At 41.3% G+C, this 23557-nt stretch overlaps 1 protein-coding gene across 3 annotated transcripts in view; it reads right to left on the reverse strand.

Annotated features, from left to right (window-relative positions):
* LOC103972865 (telomerase reverse transcriptase) overlaps window positions 1–21015 on the reverse strand; it is a 44951-nt gene extending 23936 nt beyond the window's left edge. For all 3 annotated transcript variants that reach the window (XM_018821134.2, XM_018821132.2, XM_018821131.2), the window contains exons 1-2: window positions 20563–21015; window positions 13275–13352 (exon numbers count right to left, since the gene is read on the reverse strand). In XM_018821134.2, coding sequence (XP_018676679.1) covers window positions 13275–13352; window positions 20563–20874 — 390 coding nt within the window. In that variant the 5' untranslated portion in view covers window positions 20875–21015. The remainder of the gene's footprint in view (window positions 1–13274; window positions 13353–20562) is intronic.
* Between the last annotated feature and the right edge of the window lie 2542 nt (window positions 21016–23557).

Raw genomic sequence — 23557 nt, forward strand, 5'->3', positions numbered from 1 at the left:
CGTCCTCGTTGAAGCCTTTGTCGACACTGCAACTCCTCGCCTTTGCTGAGTCTTCAATCTTCTGCTCCAGCTACAATGAGCCTCTTGGCTCCTAGCTGCTCTCCACTGCTGTTTTTGAGTAGTCGAACCTTTGATCCGTCATGCTGCTTCAACTCACCAATGACTCTGACTCTGGTGTGGGGTTGGCTGAGTTGTGTTGATCCTTGTTGATTCCTGCGGATCCCCCAGATGAAGGAAAAGACCATCCTTACTGCGCTAGTCTCTCAAATTTCTCATGCTGCTTGAACTGGGTGGATGCTTGTTGGAGCTTTAACGAGCATCATCTCGCAAACTTCTGAAGTTTTGGGTCCTTCCTCCACAAAATTTGCTCATTGACTCTTCTTTCACTTAGTTGTCACATCCAAGTAGGTTCGCATCACTTCCGCTTTCGATTGGCATTTCGTTGGGAAATGAAGCGGACAATCTACTCTCAGTAGCACTGATCACCGTTGGTGAGGATTTGACAACTATTATCTTTCATTATCTTCGAAAGGTCTTTGAACTTGTGCAGAGCTCCTCTGCTGGATAGATAAGAGAATTTGGGTACTCGGTTTCGCTCATTCTCTTAAGAGTTGAGAAGGCAAAGGTTACTTGACTTCGCCCGCCTTCTCGAGGTTGTACTTGTTGAATCTCGGATTTTGATGATGAAATCAATTGATGGGTTAATTGATCTAATCCATATTATTGAGTTAAGTGTGCAGGATTAACTACGATAACCAGAAAACACAAAGCAAGAATACCGGAGTCAAGATCGATGGACGTTTAAGAGTCCGAAGAATCGTCGGAGATGCTGCCGGAACCAACCGAGAAGAAATCGGGAACCTATCGGAAGTTCGCCGAAGAGATCGTCGGAGGTTCACGGAGATCACCGAGAAGGCTCGGCTACTCGTTAAAGTCATCACAAGATCGGGAGCTTGATGGGAGTCCGTCGGAAGAAGTTCGTCGGAAAGCTCGCCGAAACAAGACTCGACGTTCGCGGTTGAAAGCTTGCTTAGGATGTGTTTTTGTTATGTAGTTCACTTGTAATTAGGATTAGGATTAAGAGATAATCCTATATCCTGGTTAGGGGCCAACTGGGCCCAAAGTCAGAGTTGGTTTAGGCTAAAAATTAAGCTAAACCAGCGAACTAGAGAGCCAAGATTGAAGCCCAACTAGTGGCTGAAAACACTGTAGTCGGGCTGAAAACACTGTAGGCGGTGGCACCGCCTAGCTGGGCGGTGACACCTCCTTGGCTGGGCGGTTGCACCGTCTAGCACCCGAGTGCTGGGCGGTGGCACCGCCTGGTTGGGCGGTGGCACCTCCAGCACCGGAAACCCTAAGAAAATTCAAATTTTGGAGCCCAAAATTTGAATCCTCTTGAGGCCTATAAATACCCCTCAAATCTCAGCTGAGGTAACAACTTTTGAGAAGCATTTTGATTGAGAGAAAAGTCTTAGAAAGTCTTAGCAAGTCTTGTTTTCAATTTGCTAGAGAGTTCTCCTCCTTCTTTCTTATTGAAAATTTGTAAGAGGTTGAGCTGCTTGTAAAAGGTTGTAAGAGGGGTGTTTACCCTTCCATTTCAAGAGACTTGCTAGTGGAAGGTGGGAGCCTCATCGAAGAGGGGCCTCGCAAGTGGAGTAGGTCATTTGACCGAACCACTCTAAAAATCGACGTAATCTCTGGTTTGCTCTTTATTATTGTCATTTACATTACTGCAAATCTTTACTGCTTTAGTTCCTTATTACTCTTGCTGCGCAACTTCAAGAATACGCCTTCAAGTTAAATTTCTCAAGTTTCGTTCTTAACGTACGAAAGATTTTGATTAAAATCGAAGTTTTAATCCGCTGCACTAATTCACCCCCCCCCCTCTTAGTGCCGCTCCGATCCTAACAGTACTCCATGCATCGAGCTGGTTACTGGTCTTCGCCTGCTCTTTGCTCACATTTCTGAAGCACTTGAAGTGTTTGCACTCCTTGCGTTGAGTTAGTTACTGTGATTCACCTTCTCAATGCCATCGAACTTCTGGAATGCAGGAAGTTTTCACCCCAACTTGGAGTAATTCTCTCATAGGTTTGGTCGCTTCTGGGATTGTACCGTCTTCTCCATCAACCCTGCCGCCTACTCCATTGAGTAGCAAAGGTACAGCACCGCGTACTGCTTGCTTCGTTCCTTGGTTATGCACTCTTGCATGACCCGAAGTCCTTCACTTTCGGCCATCTTGATGAGAAGCACACTGACACCGGTCTTACGAAGTTCTTCGGCCTCTGCCCTTCAGCCTTGTCTCGGTACTTGGAGATTGCCTCTGCATGCTCCACCTCCTCGGCCCCTTTCACGACCAAGCGCTCTCCCTATATCAGAGCAAGGGATCAATGACTTTCACGGAAGTCCCGCCTCTGCGGTACCATGGCGCTGCCATGCCCATGGCACTACTATTCGTCACCTTGCATCTGCATCCTTTTTCTTCACAATCAGTAGATATGCCTCTGTGGCACTCCTCCGAGTCCACCTCCATTCTAACTTATGCTTGATTTTGGGTAGCTAAGTCCCTCTGGACTCGTCGTCGCTTCCTCGCCCCTTTCGACCCCCTACTTCAACACCTCTGTGTTCTCCAAGCAGTCCGTTTGGTCGATGGAAAGACAGACTGCAACTCCCATGCATGGCCTCTGCCATCACGTTGTAGGGTTTGCACCGATTCTGTTCTCCTTAGCTTCCTTGGTAACAACGTTCGCTTACTCGACCTTGTCCTCTGACTTGTCAGGCTCCCTTAAGCGAATATGAGCTCTGGAGCAGTCCAACTCTCCAGCTGCTTCGATCATACCTCTGCATGATCAAGTCCCTCCCATGGAACTCACTGGTACTTGCATCCGAACTTTTCCCTTGGTGGAACCCAACCCCCATATGCTGATGACCAAGGTTTTCATCCGATGCAAAATTCGATGCACGCACGGAAGACCCGCCTCTGCGGTACCATGGCCTTCACTCCTTGAATCCAGAGCCCTTCTTGTCGTCGTGTTGTTCACCGAAGCAAAGCTTCCAGTAGCTCCCGATCATACCTCCGTATGATCTAGTCCCTCACGGGACTATGTCGTGTGTATCGCATTGCCACGAACTGTTCCACCACGATCCGCTGCACCATGTCGCCTCCTGGTGACATCTCCATTGCATTCTGATCCTTGTGGAATAAACTCGAATTGTGAACCCTCCATGTGTGACCTCTGCCAATACATCGCAGGGTCTCTTCCACCTTCGATTTTTTTCGCTCCTTTGGCAATAAACCTTCATCCACCCATTCTTGGGTCACACCTAGATGAAGCACTGCTCTAAGACAGTCCGTCGCCTAGTAGCTCCCGAAGTCCACTGACTTCACTGTAATTTGTGCACCATTGTCTAGATCCTGGGCCTCTGCCCCTACCAGCACAATCTCCACTGCGCACCGCTTCCTTCGTGGCAACTTGAATGGCAACACTATGGCATATTCTTCAAGAGTACCCACCTCTGAGTCCTCTTGCCCCGTGCTAAGGCCTTCTGAACTCAATTTCGCCTCCGCAAATTGAGTCGCCTTAGTTCCTCCATCAAATGCTTCTCCGAGATAAGGTGCATGTGCCCCGAAGCTCCCTTCGTCTTTGGCACCATGCAAGATGAGTCCGCTCCGTCAGAATGAAGGACCCATGGAACAACATGATCCTACTCTTGCCTCTGCAAGAGTTCATGTCCTTGACCTCTGTCTAAGGAAAGCACTGTGCCTCTGCTCCATGTTCCAACTTCTATGCTGGCTCTCTTCATGCGGCTTGGGAACTTCGCCAAGTTGCACCCAAGTTGCTCCGCTCCTCATTTTTTGCATTGAGTCGATGGTGGCCCTCGCGCCCACCATTCCACGGGTCAGCCCTCCCTTGAGTCTGATCTCCATATCGACTACAAGTGTGCCTTCATTTAAGTTGCTTTAGGTCGCTCCCCCACTTGATCTCGCAATGCATCCACCAATGCATTCTCTCGAGCGAGATCATGCAACGACTCCTCGCCGCTTGCTCAGTCCATTGAGCTTCGTGGAGTTGTTGTTTGTTGAGGTACTCCTCCTCAACTTGTGAGGTCCGTCCCACATAATTCTCCCTCTAGAGAGCCAGGACTTATCCCTCCTGGATAACTGTCCCATTGGAGCAACATCTCTCTTCGTTTCGGAGATCACCATCCCCTTGGACTACTCCGATCTGCTGAACAAACTGTGCATTGTTCTGCCTCCTGCAAACGCACTTGCTAGATTACGACTCCATGTCAATACAGCCCCCGCTGCACCACTTAAGGCCTAGCAACATGCTGAACTCGTTGCACACTTCAGCCTCCTATGGACGTATCCTTCACATGCCGAAGAGAAAATTTCAATGCTCCATGGCGCCGAGTTTCGGTCGCCTTGGGATGGCCGCGAACATTCCATCGTCCGCATACAAGCCCATGCATGAGTACCGAATTCTTTGAGTTAGCAATTCCCCTCACCTCTGTAAGCTTTGCACAACTCTTTCGATTGCTAAGCAACTCATTCCAACTTTGGATGGTCTCATCCTTTACCAAGCGCCTCGCTTGCCTTGAGCACCATCAAGTATGGTTGTCAACGTTGAGTCGTAGCTCAAACTCAACCATCCCAACCTTTGTGCGCTCCGCATTCTTCCAAGCTTGCCTGTTCTCGTGGTGCCTCTTGCGCGAAGGGTTGGCCATTCCTCTGAATGCCAATGTCAGATGCCCGCTCCTCCGAGCGACTCCTTTTCCCTACATCTCCATGCCCGTTTTCCCCTAAACGGTCGCGCGTGTGCTGACTGCCCTCAACGCAGCCCCGCTAGGTCCCCCACGTTTGCATGCTAAGTGTTTCTATGAGTGCTTGTCCCGCTCTGATACCATCTGTCACGGACTTAGCTGGTTTTGCCTAAGTCGTACGGCACCCTTGCGTGTCCGTCCGCAAAGGTCAGCCTCCCCGAAGCCTCCCATTGTCCCTTAGGACCAACAAAAGAGAGAACGGGTTAGAGAGAACGTCTCAATCGGGATCCACAAGCAAACATCTCCGAAAAACACTTCATAGACAATGCAAATTACAAACAAACTTTACAAGCTCTGAACAGTTTCACACCAAAGGGTAAAATGGTCCATTACAGACCGAAAATCTCTCGCACGTGTCCACATGACATAACCTTTATTTACAAGCCTAAAGAGGCCACCAACCCAACAAAGATGGGACTATTAAGCCTTCGGTCGCCCCTCTACATGCTGTACAAGGCATGAACATGCCAAAAGACACGGACATACATAAGCATTACATCAAACATCTTGTTTAGAAGTTTGTCCGTGACAATCGAGCGGCCCTCTTTGTGGATATGGTCGCCAAAACCCTCACCTCTGGAGAGGACCTCGTCTTGCTACTAACCCAGACCATCTCCTCCGCCCAAAGCTACTCCAACATCACGCAGGGCACCACCCTCATGGCCGGCTCATCGACCAGCTCCTGGCTCTCTCCTCCGGCGACTTCGCCTTCGGATTCTACCCCACCGACGCCCAAGCCTCCCTCTTCCTCGTCGCCATCTGGTTCGGGTCCATCTCCCCCAAAGCCGTCGTCTAGTCCGCCAACCGCGACGCTCCCATCCGATCAGGCTCCACCCTACAGCTGACCAGCGACGACCGCCTCTCCCTCAAGGATGAGGGCGGAAATGAAGTGTGGAGCACGGGCCCTGCCAATGCCTCCGCCGCCACCGTCCTCGACTCCAGCAACGTCATCCTTACTACTTCCGGCGGCATCCTGTGGCAGAGCTTCGATCTTCCTACAGACACGCTCCTGTCGGATCAAGTCTTGGTCCTGGAGAGGACCTCGTCTGGGTGCAAGACTATCATCTCTTCCCTTCCTGGACTTCTTCCTTTCCCTCGCTAGACTTTCTCTGCTTCGATGATCTGCTCGGAGGTAATCGTTGCAATGTCCTCTCGCTGCCTCTGGATCAGTGATCAGATCACTCGGCGATCAGATCACTCAGCGATCAGATTCCTATCACTGCCATGCTACCAGGGGCAGCCACTGCGTCCTACTCCACCTTCTTCACCTCGACGAGCAGCATCCAGAACCATTTCCACGCCACTTGTTGCATCACTGCATCGCTGCTACGCAAAGTACAACAGTGATCTTCGACGACGAAGCACACACCGCCTAGATTCCCAATTGCAGAACTGCTGCACAGAGATCTGCAGCTTTACATAATATTGCACAGAGCTAAACTCCTCCTTCAACAAAGACCTCATTTACCAACAACCCACCTTGGGTGACACTGATCTACACCAACACTTCTTCCTCCCTGATCAATGGCGTCGTTGCAGACTTCTACTTGCTCCCACATATTGGTACATATCTTCCATATGTCCTCATCATCTACCTCTGATGCTCCAGTTACTGTTCTCGCAGGAAACCATAGTACTTTCCCACATACAAGCCTTATCTCCATCAATGCAACAACCCTTATCCCCTTCAAATTATCCAAAGGTGGCAACTATACATCCTGGCATGCTCAATTCTCTAATCTCCTATTTGGCTATGATCTTCTAGGCTATGTCGATGGCTCTCTTCGTTGTCCACCAGCGATGCTCAACATCCCAGGAGCACCCAGTCCAGTACCAAATCCGGACCATAAACTATGATTATGCCAGGATCGTCTCATCCTCCAAGCAATTCAAGCCTCGGTCCCTGGACCCCTCGCCCCACTCATATCTTCGTGTGACACTGCTGCCGAAGCCTGGTGCACGTTGCAAACCACCCTGGCAAATCGTTCACGCACTCGCATGTTTAGTCTCATATCCAGTCTCATGGAAACAAAACAAGATGGAAGTACTATTGCTGATTATCTACACAGCATAAAGATTATTATCGATAACTTGGCCTTGATAGGTCATTCCCTCAGTGATGAAGAAGTCACTATCCATATCCTCAACGGCCTAGGAGACAAGTACAAGGAATTGGTAGCAGCAATACGGGCACGTGACTCACCAGTGTCATTCGAAGAACTCTATGACAAGCTGACTGACTTTGAGATATATCTAAAGTGCGAGGACAAATTGCCAGGACCATCCATCACAACTCAAGTCAGTCAAAAATCTACAAGGAGGGGTAATCCGTATAACAAGACTATCAATAAAGGTTTGACCAATATACCTCCTGAACCTATTAGCTCCAAACAAACCATCCCTCCACATCATCAATATTCCAATCACAACAACCAAGGTGGCTACTTCAATCATCAGCAGTCCTGGCGCCCTTACCACACAAACCAACAAAGAGTTGTTTTCCAACTATGTGATAAAGTCGATCACTCTACAAAGGTCTGTCGATCTCGACCCAGACTTCCTGCTCAATCATATTAGCCTTAAGCAAATCTCACGACTACTCTAAACACTAGTGATCATAATTGGATTGTGAATTCTGGCGCATCCCACCACATCACCTCTGATCTACAGAACTTGTCCATCCACAACAACTATAGTGGAAATGACGACATCATCATCGGTGACGATAAAGGAATTCCTATAACTCATACTGGTTCCACAATGCTTAATTCACCTGCCACAACTTTTACACTCGATGATATTTTGTGTGCATCTCACATTAAACGAAATCTCATTTCCGTTTCTCAATTTTGCAAACAAAATAATACCTCCATTGAATTCTTTCCTAACTCTTTTCTTATCAAGGATTTGAGCACGGGGGCATCCTTGATCCGAGGCCAGAGTAAGAACAATGTTTATGAATGACCGTCAATTCCACAAATAAAACAGCCCACTGTTTACTCCTCAGTTGCAGCTCCAATTGATGTGTAGCATCGTCGTCTCGGTTATCCCTCACTCTCTATCCAAAATAAATTACTTTCTCGTTATTCTCTTCCTACTCTTAAAAATAATAGCATTATTACTCATTGTGATGCTTGTCTCAGTAATAAAAGTCATAAGACTCCCTTTTGGCATTTCCTCCATATCATGTTCTAAACCATTTGAAATTATTTATACTGATGTTTGGGGCCTTGCTCCCGTCACTTCTTTTGATAAGTTTAGATTTTATGTCATTTTTGTAGACTATTTTACTAAGTACATATGGATATACCCTCTCCGTCATAAATCAAAAGTTTCAATAATCTTCACCAACTTTAAAAAGTTAGTCGAAAACTTCTTTCAGACTACAATTAAAATAGTCTACTCTGATACGGAGGTAAATATCAAGCCCTCACATCTTACCTCTCAACCTATGACATCCAACACCTTAAGTTACCCCGCCACACTCCTCAACTAATTGGCTCTACTGAACACAAACATCGACATATCGTAGAAACTGGTCTCACACTTCTACATCAAACATGCCAGCAACCTTTTGGTCTGCAGCCTTTCAAACTGTCATCTACCTTATTAATCGTATGCTCACTCTAGTCCTCAAATACCAGTCACCATTTGAAAAACTATTTTCCAAATCCCCAAACCTTCAAAAACTCAGAATATTTGGTTGTTTATGTTATCCATGGCTACGTCCTTATGCCTCACATAAGATAACACCAAGATCTAAGCCTTGCATTTTCATAGGATATTCTCTTGAACATAATGCCTTTCGATGCTACGAACCCAAAACTAAAAAAGTCTTTATTTCACGTCATGTTATTTTTGTGGAGTCTGCCTTTCCATTTCAAACCCATGAGTCTCCTACCATAAAAGCTACTCCAACAAATATACATCACTGGAGTATACCATCGATCCCCTCAAACGAACCTCTCACCACACCCTCCAGTCCCTTTTCTAACGATCCACACTTTTGTTCTTCCGGTTCAACAGCTCCTCACTCCCTCCATTACTTCTCCTCTTCCTTCTTCACAAGCCTCACCTACTAATGAAGTAATATCCTTAGAAACACAACAACCTTCTTTACCTAGTGCCACTGATGTATCTCAGCCTACCCCGACCCGTGTCAATGCCTCTCCACCACCCATACCAATAACACAACCTACAGCTCCTAGACATCCAATGACAACACGCTCAAAAAGTGGTATCTTTAAACCACGTCAGGTTCTCGACCTACATGCTATTATAAAATCCTCTCCTGAGACCAGTGAACCTACCACAATTACTCAAGCCCAAAAATCTCCACACTGGCGTAAACTCATATGTGAAGAATATGATACTCTACTCTATAACTTTATATGGACTCTTGTACCTTTTCATCCTTCACAAAACATCATCAGGTGTAAATGAGTCTTTCGAATTAAGCAGAATTCAGACGGGTCCGTTGCTAGATATAAAGCACGTTTAGTAGCCAAAGGGTTTCATCAACGACCTAGAGTTGACTTCACAAAGACTATCAGTCCCGTAGTTAAACCTACAACAATTCGGCTTATTCTAAGTTTGGTCATCTCCAAAAGCTGGCACTTACGACAACTGGACGTTAATAATGCCTTTTTACAGGGGACTCTAACTGAAGATGTCTTTATGTAGCAACCCTCTGGCTTCGTTCATCACCAGTATCCGAGACATGTTTGCGAACTACAAAAAGTCATTTATGGACTCCTTCAAGCTCCAAGAGCTTGGTATACTGAACTTGGATCGTTTCTGATATCAACTGGCTTCATCAACTCCAAGCCTGATACCTTTTTATTCCTACGACAACAAAATGGAAATACAATATATCTTCTAGTGTATGTAGATGATATTATTGTCATAAGCAATGATCCTTTCGAGATTCAGGCATTTCTAAAGCAATTGACTAATCGATTCTCCCTCAAAGATTTAGGACCCTTGAGCTACTTTTTGGGAGTGGAAGCAACATTTACATCCTCAGGTCTCCTCCTATCACAAAGAAAGTATATTCAAGACTTATTATCAAAGACAAAAATACAGGATGCAAAAGAGGTTACAACTCCTCTCTCTACTAGTGAATCACTCAAATTATGTGATAGCAGTCCTACTACGGACTCAACTCAATACCGACAAGTACTTGGCTCCTTACAATACTTAGCTCTCACCTATCCAAATATCTCATTTGCAGTCAATAAATTATCTCAATACATGCACCAGCCTTCTGCTATGCATTGGTCTACGGTTAAACGAATTTTGAGATATCTCAAAGGGACCCTCAATCATGGCCTCTTTCTCCGCAAACACACCCCACTTCATCTTCATGCCTTTGCTGATGCTGATTGGGCGGGAAACTTTGATGATAGAACCTCCACGTCAGGGTATGTTGTCTTTCTTAGGTCTAATCCAATCAGTTGGAGTTCTAAAAAGCAAAAGACAATCGCCCGGCCTACAATTGAAGCTGAATATCGTGTCATCGATACCGTTGCTGCTGAACTCAATTGGGTTACAAATCTCCTCAAGGAACTCAACGTTAGCTCTACCATTACTCCTACAATATATTGTGACAATGTTGGAGCTACCTACTTATGTGTCAATCCAGTGTTCCACTCACGCATGAAACACATTGTCATCGACTTCAATTCGTGCGAGATCAAGTTGTCAGACATCAACTTCGTGTCTCTCATGTACATACGGCTGATCAATTAGCAGACTCACTCATGAAGTCTGTAACCCGCAAACTATTTTTGTTGCATCAGTCCAAGATCGACATCCTTGACAGGAGCTCAAACTTGCGGGGGCTTGATAACAGAGAGATTTCCTTAACTGCATAACAGATGAGATTTCCCCAATTGACGAGGAAATCTCATTGCTCAGTTGAGAAAAATCCTCTTTTTCACCATGTATAAATAGACATCATATGACACTAATTGAAGTGTGCTTTCTTTGCCTTCACGATTTCATTCTTCATTCAATCAGGGAGATCTCATGGGATTTTGGAATTAATCTCAAATCCATAGGCACTCTCATCAAGTGAAGTTTTTCTTTTTTGTTTTTATCTTTATATTACCATCTACCGCATTTGCATGTAATCACTGAAGTACTAAGGCCGGAGCAAAATCCATCACTATCTTAGAAGCTACAAGCAAATAAGTTTACAATCTATCATATATGCTTTTAAAAAACAGATAAATAATTTATGAAATATGAAGGTAAAGAAAACTTTTAGCATAGAACATTTTAATTTTTATACATTCAAGCGATCCAAATCACATCAATCCAATCCAACAATTCAAGTTGATAATGATCTTCTTGTCCTTAACCAATCCAAAAACTATAACCTATCTTGCAACTCGTCTCTCTCCCTCCCTTGGTCCTCAATCTCTCACCCTACCTCTCTCTCTTTCTCCTCTCGTCCTCTCAACTAAGGTTTGTATATGGTCTAGAGCAAGGATTTTAATTTCTAATAATACTGCTCGTACCGGGCAGTATGTACCAGTTCGCCAGCAGACCGGTACACGGACCGTTCGCTACCGGGCGGTACCGTTGATTGAGGTTGTTTCCGCCTCGTTACCACCCTAAATCGGTCGGTGACGATCGATTTCAACCGTCGTCGCCCGCTACCGGGTGGTATTAGCCAAGGGAGAAGAAAAAAGAGGGAGAAGAAAAGGGAGAACTTGGAGATCTACCGTCGCTCTCCCTCGACGATCCCGATTCGTCGCCACCCTCGTCGGCTGTAGATGAGATGTCACCTCCTCCTCATTTGAGATGACGAGGCCTCGGCGTCGTTGTCGGCGACTTCTCATTCGCGTGGGGAGAAACCTCGACGACGTCATGGGGAGAAGAAACTGAGCGTCGTTGAGGCGACGTTTCTTCTCCCCACGCGGGTAGAAGAAACAAGGCGACGTCGCCTCGTCGCCCTTTTTTGCGCGAGGAGAAGGAAACCTCGGTTTCTTCTCCTCACGCAGGCAAAAAAACGAGGTGACATCACCTTTTTTTTTTAAACATATATATATATATGCCAAGCGATACACCAGAACATACCGCTCGGTATACCGTACCGTACCATACCGAGCTGAGCTCAATGCTCAGATACAGTACAAAATTACGAACCTTGGTCTAGAGACTCTAGACCAAATAAAGGATCCCAATACTAACCAAATGGAATATGGATTATCTTAGAACAAATCCAATGGGATATAATCCAATTAAATCAGTAACCAGATCTAACAAAAATGCCCCTTGTACAGTTCAAGATTATTCATTTATAGCCTGCCCACCAACCTCTTAAAACTTCAACACTGCTTATCAATGACATTTCATTGCATTAGCCATACAACTTCAAAAAAAAAAAAAACTTCTGGTTCTTCGAACTACTTGTTCTTTGAATGAGATCCCATATTCACTATGAATATGCCAAACCTTCACTTCCTATTTATAGATGCTGCTCACCACAAGGATAGTAGGCTGCAAAACTAACTTACCAGAGACATGATGAAAATTAGTTTAAGTGAGAAGATTCATGCAACTTACCCCAAATAGTTGGGACATTACAGCTTCTTGTTGTTGTGGTTGTTGAATTTAACAAATAACAGATGATTACACAAATTGTAGATAAATTTTAACACAATTTCTAGCATGCCAAACTGCTCAAACATTGAGGCTTAGAGCACTTAAGGCTAGGATTTGCATACATGGAAAAGAGAGACATTTTATGCTTCTTACAACACAGCTACTTTGTCTCAACTATATTGGATGCATTTGGTATAAATACTAATATAGCACTTCTTTATTGTTTATCAAATAAATTGAAAGTTAAAACTATCAAATTATTATTCTACTCTAACCAACTTACCTATTTTTATATGAGATGGAATTCTTATTTAGAAAACAAAAATTAGGAAGGTTACATAACAAGTAGTATGCACCAATACATCAAGGCATACTAAATTTCCAACACCAGATGATGGTGTGGTTGCTGTCTTTACATGCACCACGTGGCACAAAAGTCATTAGTGCATGTTTCACAAACTACTGTGAGCCAATATATGTGTTGGCATATAACATTTCTCATCTCAAAAAATGTACTCACACATGAGTTTGAAAATGCCAATTACTAAACCAACTAGGTAATAGTGCAAGTATAACACAATTTTAAACAAATAAATAAGAAGTATATTTTGCAGCATGACATAAAGTAATGTGTACCTTATTGTGACCATTGCATGTTTCACAAACTAATGTGAGCCAATATATGTGTCATATAACATTTCTCATCTCAAAAATTTTGCTTACACATGAGTTTGAAAATGCCAATTACTAAACCAACTTGTTAATAGTGCAAGTATAACACAATTTTAAACAAATAAATGAGAAATATATTTTGCAGCATGACATAAAGTAACGTGTACCTTATCGTGACCATTGCATAACACGTTCATGGTTTCAAGCATGTTATCTAGTATCAATTCCCTTGCATTCCTAACAAGCTGGACATATATTAATTATTTAATGAAATATTAAACCAACGGGTAAGACTCAAGAAAGAAAGAATAAACAAAATACAAAGCTCCTAAATACAGAGTATTCATGTTCTTGTGTCAAGCAATTCTTGAAAAGATGGCATAAATATGATAGAACATCAGTAGTAAGATATGAAGCACAAAACTCTACAATGTTTATCACGTTGAATTCAAATTCCAACACTAATTGTAGTTCCAAACAAATTAAGATTTAAGACATAAGGATTGAATGCACTCATGTACTTATGATATACATGTAGGATGCTTATATATCTAATAGAACTCTTAGGTATGTGTAGTGTCGGCAATATGCAAGTCTTTTGGACTTTGACATGATATAATAATCTCCTCGACACCGTTTATAGAGTTTTGAAGTGTGCATGTTATGATCAGATGTTATTTAAATTGTACATCATATACTTAAATCATAAAACTACAACAATATAAGTGATAATTGTCACATCTCAAATTTAAAAAAAAATAATAAATCACTATTTTATTGTTCATAATTTACAAAAGACACTTTTTTTTTTATCCTTTAATTCAAATCTTCATCTTTACAATAGTAAATATTTTATTAACAAGAAACAGTATCACATCTTCTTGGTACAACCACAAGTGATGATAAGTTTCTTCCACCCAAGTCTCAGATCTATTAGAAGATAGTGAATTATTCTAAAAATAAATATAAGATAAAAACATATCAACAACCACACATGCTAGTAGGAATCTTTGAAAAATCATAAAAATAATCTTCAATATCTGTGAAACATATACAAATATCAATAATTTAATATGAAATGATAATATATTGATTCATCATAAAACTTATGCATCAAAAAGACAATGATAATTGTTATGTAATAAATAAAATCATGCATCAGTCACATGCAACGCATACATAATAGTCAGATAACAAAGGTGTGCATCACACTCGATGGTGCACTCTCTCAATAGCAGATGGAGAAACATATTCCACAGGATGGATTCCTCCCAACAGCGGATAAAGAAAACCCATATCGCACTCCTAATAGCGGATGGAGTGGTATCTCTCACTCGCCCAAATAGAGACATATTCCTCCCAATAGTTGATGGAGAAACCGTCTAACCATCACGTCTAATGGCTCATTAATCCCTGAAGGGAATCGCTCTACCTGCCCTCGACAGGGATATATAAAAAACCATGATCATTCATTTATATTCATCCATTTATTCACGCATGCATCCAAGAAATAATATTATAAAATATTATGAAGGACCATACTTGATATATAATATGTTAGACTATGTCCATTGGTAAATCCGCACTGTGATGGGCCCGTAGTTCCTTTCATAGGTTGTACTTCCAATGTGGACCACTAATATAATCACATATACTACAAGGTAACAATCATATCAATATCATAAACTTAAAAAGTAGTAAATCAATAATCATTTCTAAACGACACCTTCAGATAAAACTTTTAAGCAAGGTATGCAATACCGTACCGTACCGGTGTTTCGAGGTTGGCTCGGTATGGTACCGTGTACCGAGCGGTACGCTAGGGCATACCAAGCGGTACACCTAATTTAGGTGTAAAACCCTCCGAAAATACTTGAAAATAAAAAAAAGTTAAGATAGGGTTTTTAAGTTAGAAATAAATATAGTAATAGCATAAGTTTAGAAAAATCAATGTAAATTAGGTAAGAATAATATCACATATCTTTTTCGGGCTTTGAAGAATATCTTGTGCAAGGTTCATATTTCAGTCCATTACGGATTGTCCTTGTGTAAATATTGAAATATCTACAGAAAAATCATTTGAATTGTTCGACTATTTTGTTACAATATAAACTCTAAAATTTAAAGTAATTAAATAATCACATATGTAGATATACCTGATTGCTGATTCTACCACCAAAACGAACGACGGGCCTCCACGGGTAGTGGATCGGGGTCCTCGATTCTATACATCTGCATATCAATATGATATGTTTGTTGGACTCAATCATGGAATTGATCCCATGACATAGTGTATTGATACACTGTATGCCATTGATGCATCAATGTGGTGCTAATCGTAGACTGATCGTCATGAATCATATTCGTCATAAATCGTTGTTTTGTAGAGTTTAGAAGAGCACAAATGTGAGAAAAAAAGAGTTTGAAATAGTTTAAGAGAGTATAAGAATGTAATGGAGTGAAATAAAGGAGAAGAGGGTTTAAATACCATGAGAAAGGGCTCCAACGGTCAATTTGACCGTTGGAGCACTGTAGCACTGTTACAATGCGGTAACGATTGAAATCGATCGTTAACCCGTTGTGTCGGGCGGTAACGGTCGAAATTTCGATCGTTACCGCCCGATATTACCTCGTATCATCCGATACGAGACGCTTTTAAACGTTCCGCCCGGTAGTGGGCGGTCCGTGTACCGGTATGCCATCGGACCGGTATGTACCGTCCGTACCGGGCGATACCATTCGAAATTGCATACCTTGCTTTTAAGTTCATCAAATCATAAAATTATGATATATCAATCTCTCAGTAGTCCTCAATCAACCAAACCCTAATTGGAATAGCCCAATTGACTTAAACCAAACTCAATTCAATTAGGACATAATGGAACCAACCTCACATCCTTCTAGAACCGGTCTGGAATCACCCTAGATTGGTCTAATTTAGATTTGATTGATTTCAATTAGATCAAGTAGGTTTAAATTAGTCAAGTTGATCTAGAATCACCCAAAACCAACTTAAACCGATCAAACATGTCTGATTCAGTCAATTAATGAGCTTAAACCAATAAAGGATGAGGAAATTGGACTATGACGTATAATGCTAGCCCAAACTGAACCAACCCACTCGAGTCTTAGACGAGTCACTTGCAACATACATGCTTGTTCCAAGTAATAAGTTAGGTTGAGGTATAACAGATTGGATAGAGGAGTGATGATGTGTCTAGTGCCAATTGCATAGCTAGGTGCGTCTAACTTCGCGGACCGGGCTGAGCCTCACTCACAAGTTGGGCTGAGCCTTACCACTGAACTAGGTCACGCCTAGCTTGCATGTTGGGTCGTATATGACCACATAGATTAAGTTGTACTTGGCCATATGAGTTGGACCATGCATGGCTACATGGGTTGGGTCATACCTTGCCACATGGGCTGGGTCATGCCTAGTCACATAGGTTGGGTCGTACCTTACCACATGGGCTGGGTCATACCTGGTCACATGGGCTCGGTCGTGTCTGGCCACATAAGTTGGACTGTACCTTACCACAAAGGCTGGGCCATACTTGGCCACATAAGCTGAATCGTACCTAGTCATAAAGGCTGGGTCGACCCGTTCTAGCATATCAACCCGACTCAAGTCAGACCCCAATTAGACTCCTCTTATCAAATTAGATTTCAATATTTTAAATTATTAAAGAGTAACTAAAATCCATAAATTAAATAATTTAAATTCATAATCTTAAATTTAAAACTAATTAAATCATAAAAATTCACACATAATTCTTGAAACACAAATATATCTAATTAAATAAATTAGAACTATTATGTTAATCCAAAAACAAGAATTTTAATAATTAAATCAATATTAAAATTCACTTAAGCTTAGATATCAATATAAATCAAATAATCATTCTAACATCACAAGTCAATTATAATTATTTATTAATTATAAAATTTTAAAATTAAAATATTATTATGCATCATAAAATCTCAATATCAAGATTTTAAAACATGAATTAAAGTTGATTAAAAAAGAATAGAGGATCCTACCTCTCCTTAACTATCCTTTTCTCAAGATCATCTCCTCGAGAAATCCTTTCCTCAACCCTCCCATTGTGAGACTCGATGAGAACTGAGGGAGAAGGAGCCCCTTTATATAAGAGAAGATAAGATATCCTCGAAAGGTAAATAGTAATTTAATTTTTATTTTTAATTTATTTTTATTTTGCTTTCACAAGCAAAGATAGAAATATTATATTTATTTCTTATGGCACACACACAAAAATGGAATATAAACTATTTACTTCCTAAAAATCACATCACTCGTTAGGAAATAAATCAATTAATAATTTAATTGATTGGCAAAATTCCTGGCATATCCATATAATTAAGGAAATCAATTTTAATCATTTCCTGAACCATAGTACACAAACAAAGAAATTAATTATCTACATAAAATAATATATTATGTATAGTAATTAATTTATGTTAAGAGAGAACTTATCAATGATTACAATAATACATCTTAATTGTCACACCTACAAATTTCCACAGGTAATCAAAGATAGCTTAACAAAGAGACATCATTCTATTAAAGAAATAATTGATAAAAATATAAAAAGTATAAGGAAAGATATTATTTCATTAGATAGGACATGGAAAGGAAATCCATTATACTAGAGCCATCTCTCTAATTTATTAAAATACCTCTCCATTTACCACAAGTAAGACAAAATTGCCAAGTGACATCACCCTAAGATTTGATCTCTCCTTACGCTTACACCAGCATAAGTTAGCAGAACTTACATAGACTATATGTGAAATCCAATGTGATCCTAAAATTATCCCTTGTTTCCTTTAATAACCCTACCTGCAATTCTAGGTTACAAATCTGACCATCGGATAACTATTTAAATGATCATGCTCCTAGAACCTTCCATTTATAACCTGTCATATTGGCATCTCCATGTCAAGGTTAGCATCACTAGCAACCAAATGGCTAGCCACCTCCAAGCTCATCCATTTACTACCAATGATCTTCGAGAGGAAGATCAAGAACTCTAATGATTTGTTGCATCCCTATCATACACAAAGGGACTTCATTCATAGAGGAAAGCCTATTAAAATGATGGCATCATAATGTTGAACCATTGAAAAGGATTCACTTTAGAAGGAGAAAGGAGTCTTCGAAGAAGTCACCACTAAGGAAACGACCATGACAACAAGTTGTAATGTATCAACTATTTGGGGTAGCCTACATGGATGACCTCTGTATAGGTCATTAATCCTACTTGTACTGAAAGGGTTCGAGTCTCTTTTCATTGCCATTAGTAAAGTTTTATTAGAACTCTCTTTACATCTCCTTAGAGTACTAATCGTAATCTATTCACTCATTCTAACCATGGAATTCATAAGTCTCATTCAGGCATGTTCACAACATCTTAAACAATTTTGAATTATTCATAAAAAAATTTTGATTCTTGTTTTGGGAACCCTATATATCCATCTAGGCATCCTCAACCCAAGAAAACTAATATTTTGAACGCATAATTCCTTAATTGCCTAAAAGGCTATAACTATAATCCATGGTTACACTATCTTAGAAATCCTTCCTTTTATCTAAGGTGCACAAATAATCACACAAAAAAACCAACAACCCTATCCATTTTAATCACCTAGCTTTTCCTATAAATACAGTGTGACACCAATCTCTTTCGTCTTGAATAAAAGATCCAAACTCCAAGGAAACTAAAACTTGCATGAACTTCTTGTCCATCCATTTAAACTACACCCACATTTCTTATCTTAGCATATCTAATATTTCATTTCATATTTTTGATCTTAGTTTAACCAAGCATAAATACTTTAGTTTCTATTGTTTGTAGAATTAATTGCAATTTAACTCTCATCAATCAAAATAATATAACTGAAAATTGCATACATTATAGAGGCATTTCTTATAAATGGCTATTGAGTTCATCTTTACCAAGTAAATAAGAAACTCTTTAGGCAAGCTTTTATATCCTAGTAACTACTTCAGAATACATAGCTTTGACTACACCACAATTATTAAATACTACTTTCACCTCTAAAACCCACCCCAAAAATACTAAGAACTGTGTCATAGACTTCTCTAAGACAATGTACATCATAAAGAAATCAGCATTCTCTCTATATTTTTCCATTAGCTTTTTATATATATAAATAACTCATATAGCTGATCTTTCAGGCATAAAACCAAACAATTTCTTTTTTAATTACTCATCTCTCGTTCTTCCTTCAGTTTCTTGTCCACAGAGTACAGCATGTCTTATCACATAACCGGAGATCATCAACATTGTCACATGTCACATAACTGGAAGAGAGAGGGCTTCCACCTTGGACCACCACACTGAGCCCCATCCATGGGCAGAAGAACAGAAATAACAAGCACTTTGGTTAAAGCAGTGTGTTCAAGTCTAGTTGCAGACATCTGATCCATAAAAATTAAAAACAAAGTATATAAAGCATCTTAAGGTGATAGTCAGAACATAGAATACAATATTCAAGGTGAGAATCAAGTCAAAGATTCCAAGACAATAATGATTAAAAGATATGCCTGCAAACACTAATTTCTTGCAAAACTGAAAAAGGAAATTATATGGCGATACCAAACAACAACTGAACATACATCAAGAGGTACCGATACACATTAAAATAGTAGATTAAATGGTACATAAAAGGCCAGAAACCTTAAAATTCATATCCAGTAAGGAAAAATTATTGGAATTAACAAATATTTTGGGATTCCTAAAGCCAATGTCCCATGAGAACAAGGAATCCTAGTACGAGAAGAAATCCTGATGGAAAAAGAAAACTCAGACAAATAGGATTTAGTTTCTATCTAAGAATCTCATGTATCTCTAGATTTTTTATAAAAAAAAACAAGACATGAGGACTACTTATAGTACTCTGGAGTTTCTCTTTAGGGTGCCTATAGAAAGTGCTCTCTAGGATTTCTAGAGATGGGGAGAGAAAAAATGTAAATCCAAGTGTTTATTTAAGAGGATAGTAAAGAAATGGATAAATCAAGGGTTTTATAATTGATCTCATATAATGAAAATTTTGATTTTTCTCAGTGAAGGTGGACAAGAGTTGTTAAATCATCAACTTTCCGATTGTTTTATTATTAATATCCGTGATTTCTTTTGGTTTTGAAATTCTCCTCTCCCTCCCCAACAATGAAATACGACCATACAATCCAGTTTGAGATATTTAAATAACGTGGAGAACAACAGGTTAAACAAAAGGGCTAACACCCTTCATCAACTAAAGCATGATTCCCTCGTGTCGCTACCCTCTAAACTCTCATGCATCACAATTCACGTAAGCTATCTGATGAAGCCAGCCGAAACGAACTCCTAAGACGAGATACAACTCTAACGTTCGGGACGAATCACCATTAGGAAAAGGGTTACAGCTCACCACGCGCTGAGGAGCGTCGTCACCGTGAAACACCCTGGGTGGAGGCGGTGCGTCGCAGGAGAGGACGCACAAGCCGCGGGTCAGTAGGATCCGGTAGTCCGGAGGATCGTCTTGGCGGAGAAGATAAGCGGGCGTCCCGCAGCCGAGGCAGAGGCGTCCGCGGCAGCGGCACTCGGTAGGAGAGGACGGCGGAGGGGGCAACAGGGAAAGGATCGCCGCTTCCAGGGTTTGCACGAGGTCGCCGTATACCCTCCTGAGGGCCGCCGGGACGCGGCGGAGGCGCTTCCGCTGCCGTTTCCGCTTATTTGCCATCGCAGAAGGCAACCGATGCTCTGAGTAGCTTCAAATGAGGGGAAAGGGGCTCGAGAAATGGATGGCCAGTCTAAGACAAGCGTGGGGTAATGGCGGTGGCGGTGGCGGTGGCGGAGACGGTGAAGGTGCACGTCTGAGGCAGCGGCAGCATTGGAAATCGAGATAAAGGGTGAAAGAGCGCGCAACAATGGCTTAGGGAAGGCGAGGGAGATCACGCAGCTAACTTGGAGGGGAAGCTTTGCACAGAGTACGATGCTGTCGTACTACATTCTGAAGTAAATGGAGGTTGTTTATTCTTTTTTTTTTCTAATGCATGTTAGCAAGAAAATTTTGGTACATTGTGCAAACCGAGTCATGCTGTCAGAACATTTGCTACAGAAGAGTCCTCCTAATATGTTGTATGAAGAAGCTACGAGTCACTCACGAGTCGAACTTGGTTAATCCAATTCAAACCCTTGTTAGTAGTTGATCGAAGAGGTCGGACGTATTCCGAATTCGAATTGTCTCTTCTGACATACCTTGTGGAACTGATTTTGTAGTGGGTTTCCAAAACAGTTACATTTGGATGGTCCATCGCTCGTTAAAACGTGGTATGCCAATTTTGGGTGCATGCACCGAAGGTGTAACATTGTAACACGAGCTACAGAATGGACGATGGAGGATGATTGATTAGTGGGACTTGAAAGAGCCATGGAGTGTCCGCATGCTTGTCATGTGATGATCACCAAGAGCCGATGTGCCAGCCATCTGATGTCAGTGCTAGCATGTCGTCCACAATGCCGAGGTGTCGACAACATGGTGTTAAAGCCATATCACTTTTCACATAACACAATCAAGGTGTGGACGAATGTTCGGACTTTCGACGAACTCTTGAACTCTTAACGAAATCTTTTTCTTGACTCTAGAACTTCATTTTGCTTTATGCCTTTATAAGAAATACAAGAACCTATAATGAATTACAAATATGATAAGCACTACCGGTATCTAATGCCCATGTGTTATCATAAGAGTCTGATAATTAGAGATTGATCATGAATGTACCTGAAGCTTCTCCACGCTTCTATTTCGCCCTATCTATAAGATACTCTTTGCAGTTCCTCTTCTAGTGCTCATCTTTACCGTATTGGAAGCACTAACCTTTATCCTTTGTCCTGTCTTTCTTAACAACCTTTGTTTTACCTAGTCTGCCCTTGCTCTTGCCCTTCTTAAGGGATATTTTCGTCTTCCTTTTCTTTCTGATCTCACCAGTATAGATAACTTGCTTCTCTTTCTTGATAGTGCTCGTTGCCTCTCTCAACGTATTGAGGAGCTTAGGGAGAGTCACCTCAAGCTTGTTCATATTAAAATTCATTATGAACTATGAAAAGGAATTTGATAGGGACTGAAGCACAAGATCCACATATAGATTATCATCTATGATCATTCTTAGACCTATGAGTTTCTCTATCCACTCAATCATCTTTAAGACATGATTATGAATCGGTGTCTCCTCAGTCATCCTAGCGTGGAAGAGACTCTTGGATATCTCATATCGCTGAATCCTTCATTGTTTCTCAAACAATTTGTGGACATATAGGAGAATGGATCTGACATCCATCTTTTCATGTTGTCTCTATAACTCAAGAGTCATGGAGCCCAACATGTAACACTAAGCAAGAGTGGAGTCATCTATATACTTCACGTAGTAAGCAATCTCATCCTCACTTGCCCCTTCCTTGGGCATAGGCATCACTATATCAATAACGTACACGATTTTCTCCGTCGTGAGAACATTTCTCAAGTTGCGGAGCCAATCCATATAATTTGGACAAGTGAGGCGGTTGACATCAAGTATGTCACGTAAGGGATTTAAAAATGATATTTCTTTTTAAATAAAGATGTAGCAAAAATAAATAACATGTAAATTTTATAGAAAAATAAACAAGTAAGATATGGACTTCTTAATCTACTCCCATTATTTTTCTTGCGAGTCATGTGACACTCTCAGCACGTGAAACGGAAGTCTCCGACAGACTTCTGACGGGGATCGGAATCCAATCAGTGTCTTAGTATAACCTCGAGGGACTCGACCAATCACACTAAGCCCAAAAGGTTGACAACTCTTGCCGATCATAACTTCTTATGATTCCCGTCTTGTTCGACCTCCGAACTATCATGACCTCGAGGGACTCAACCAACCATGATATTCGGTTAAGTCAACACCTTCGTTACAAGATGAGTCTAATTCGATGATATACCCTTGAGGGACTCGACGAAGTATACCATGTCCTCAGGTCACCGGTGACATCTCTATGTCGTAGGCAAGATAGCGAATCATGAAATAGGTGAGCCTCGAGGGACTCGACCAACTCGTCGGGAATTGGTCCCTACCTATAATGATGGAAGGCCATGTAGGTCAATCTAATTGCCTCACATTTATCGACTTAATATTATCGAAAGAGGGGATTTTTATTCAGTCTCCTAATATAATGTGCCACACACATATATATTTAACACATATGTACATCGCATGCAAATATATATACATATATAGTATGTGTATAATCAATCACACATTATATGAGCAATCACATCAGATATTCATAGATCACATCCTAATGTGATTAAGCCCGAGCCAGTGAGTTTGATCACTCACATCAAGATCTATATGTGCAATGACGCATCTCCATGCCCTGTGATCGTC

This window comes from Musa acuminata, chromosome BXJ1-2, assembly GCF_036884655.1.
Source record: "Musa acuminata AAA Group cultivar baxijiao chromosome BXJ1-2, Cavendish_Baxijiao_AAA, whole genome shotgun sequence".
Lineage (NCBI taxonomy): Eukaryota > Viridiplantae > Streptophyta > Magnoliopsida > Zingiberales > Musaceae > Musa > Musa acuminata.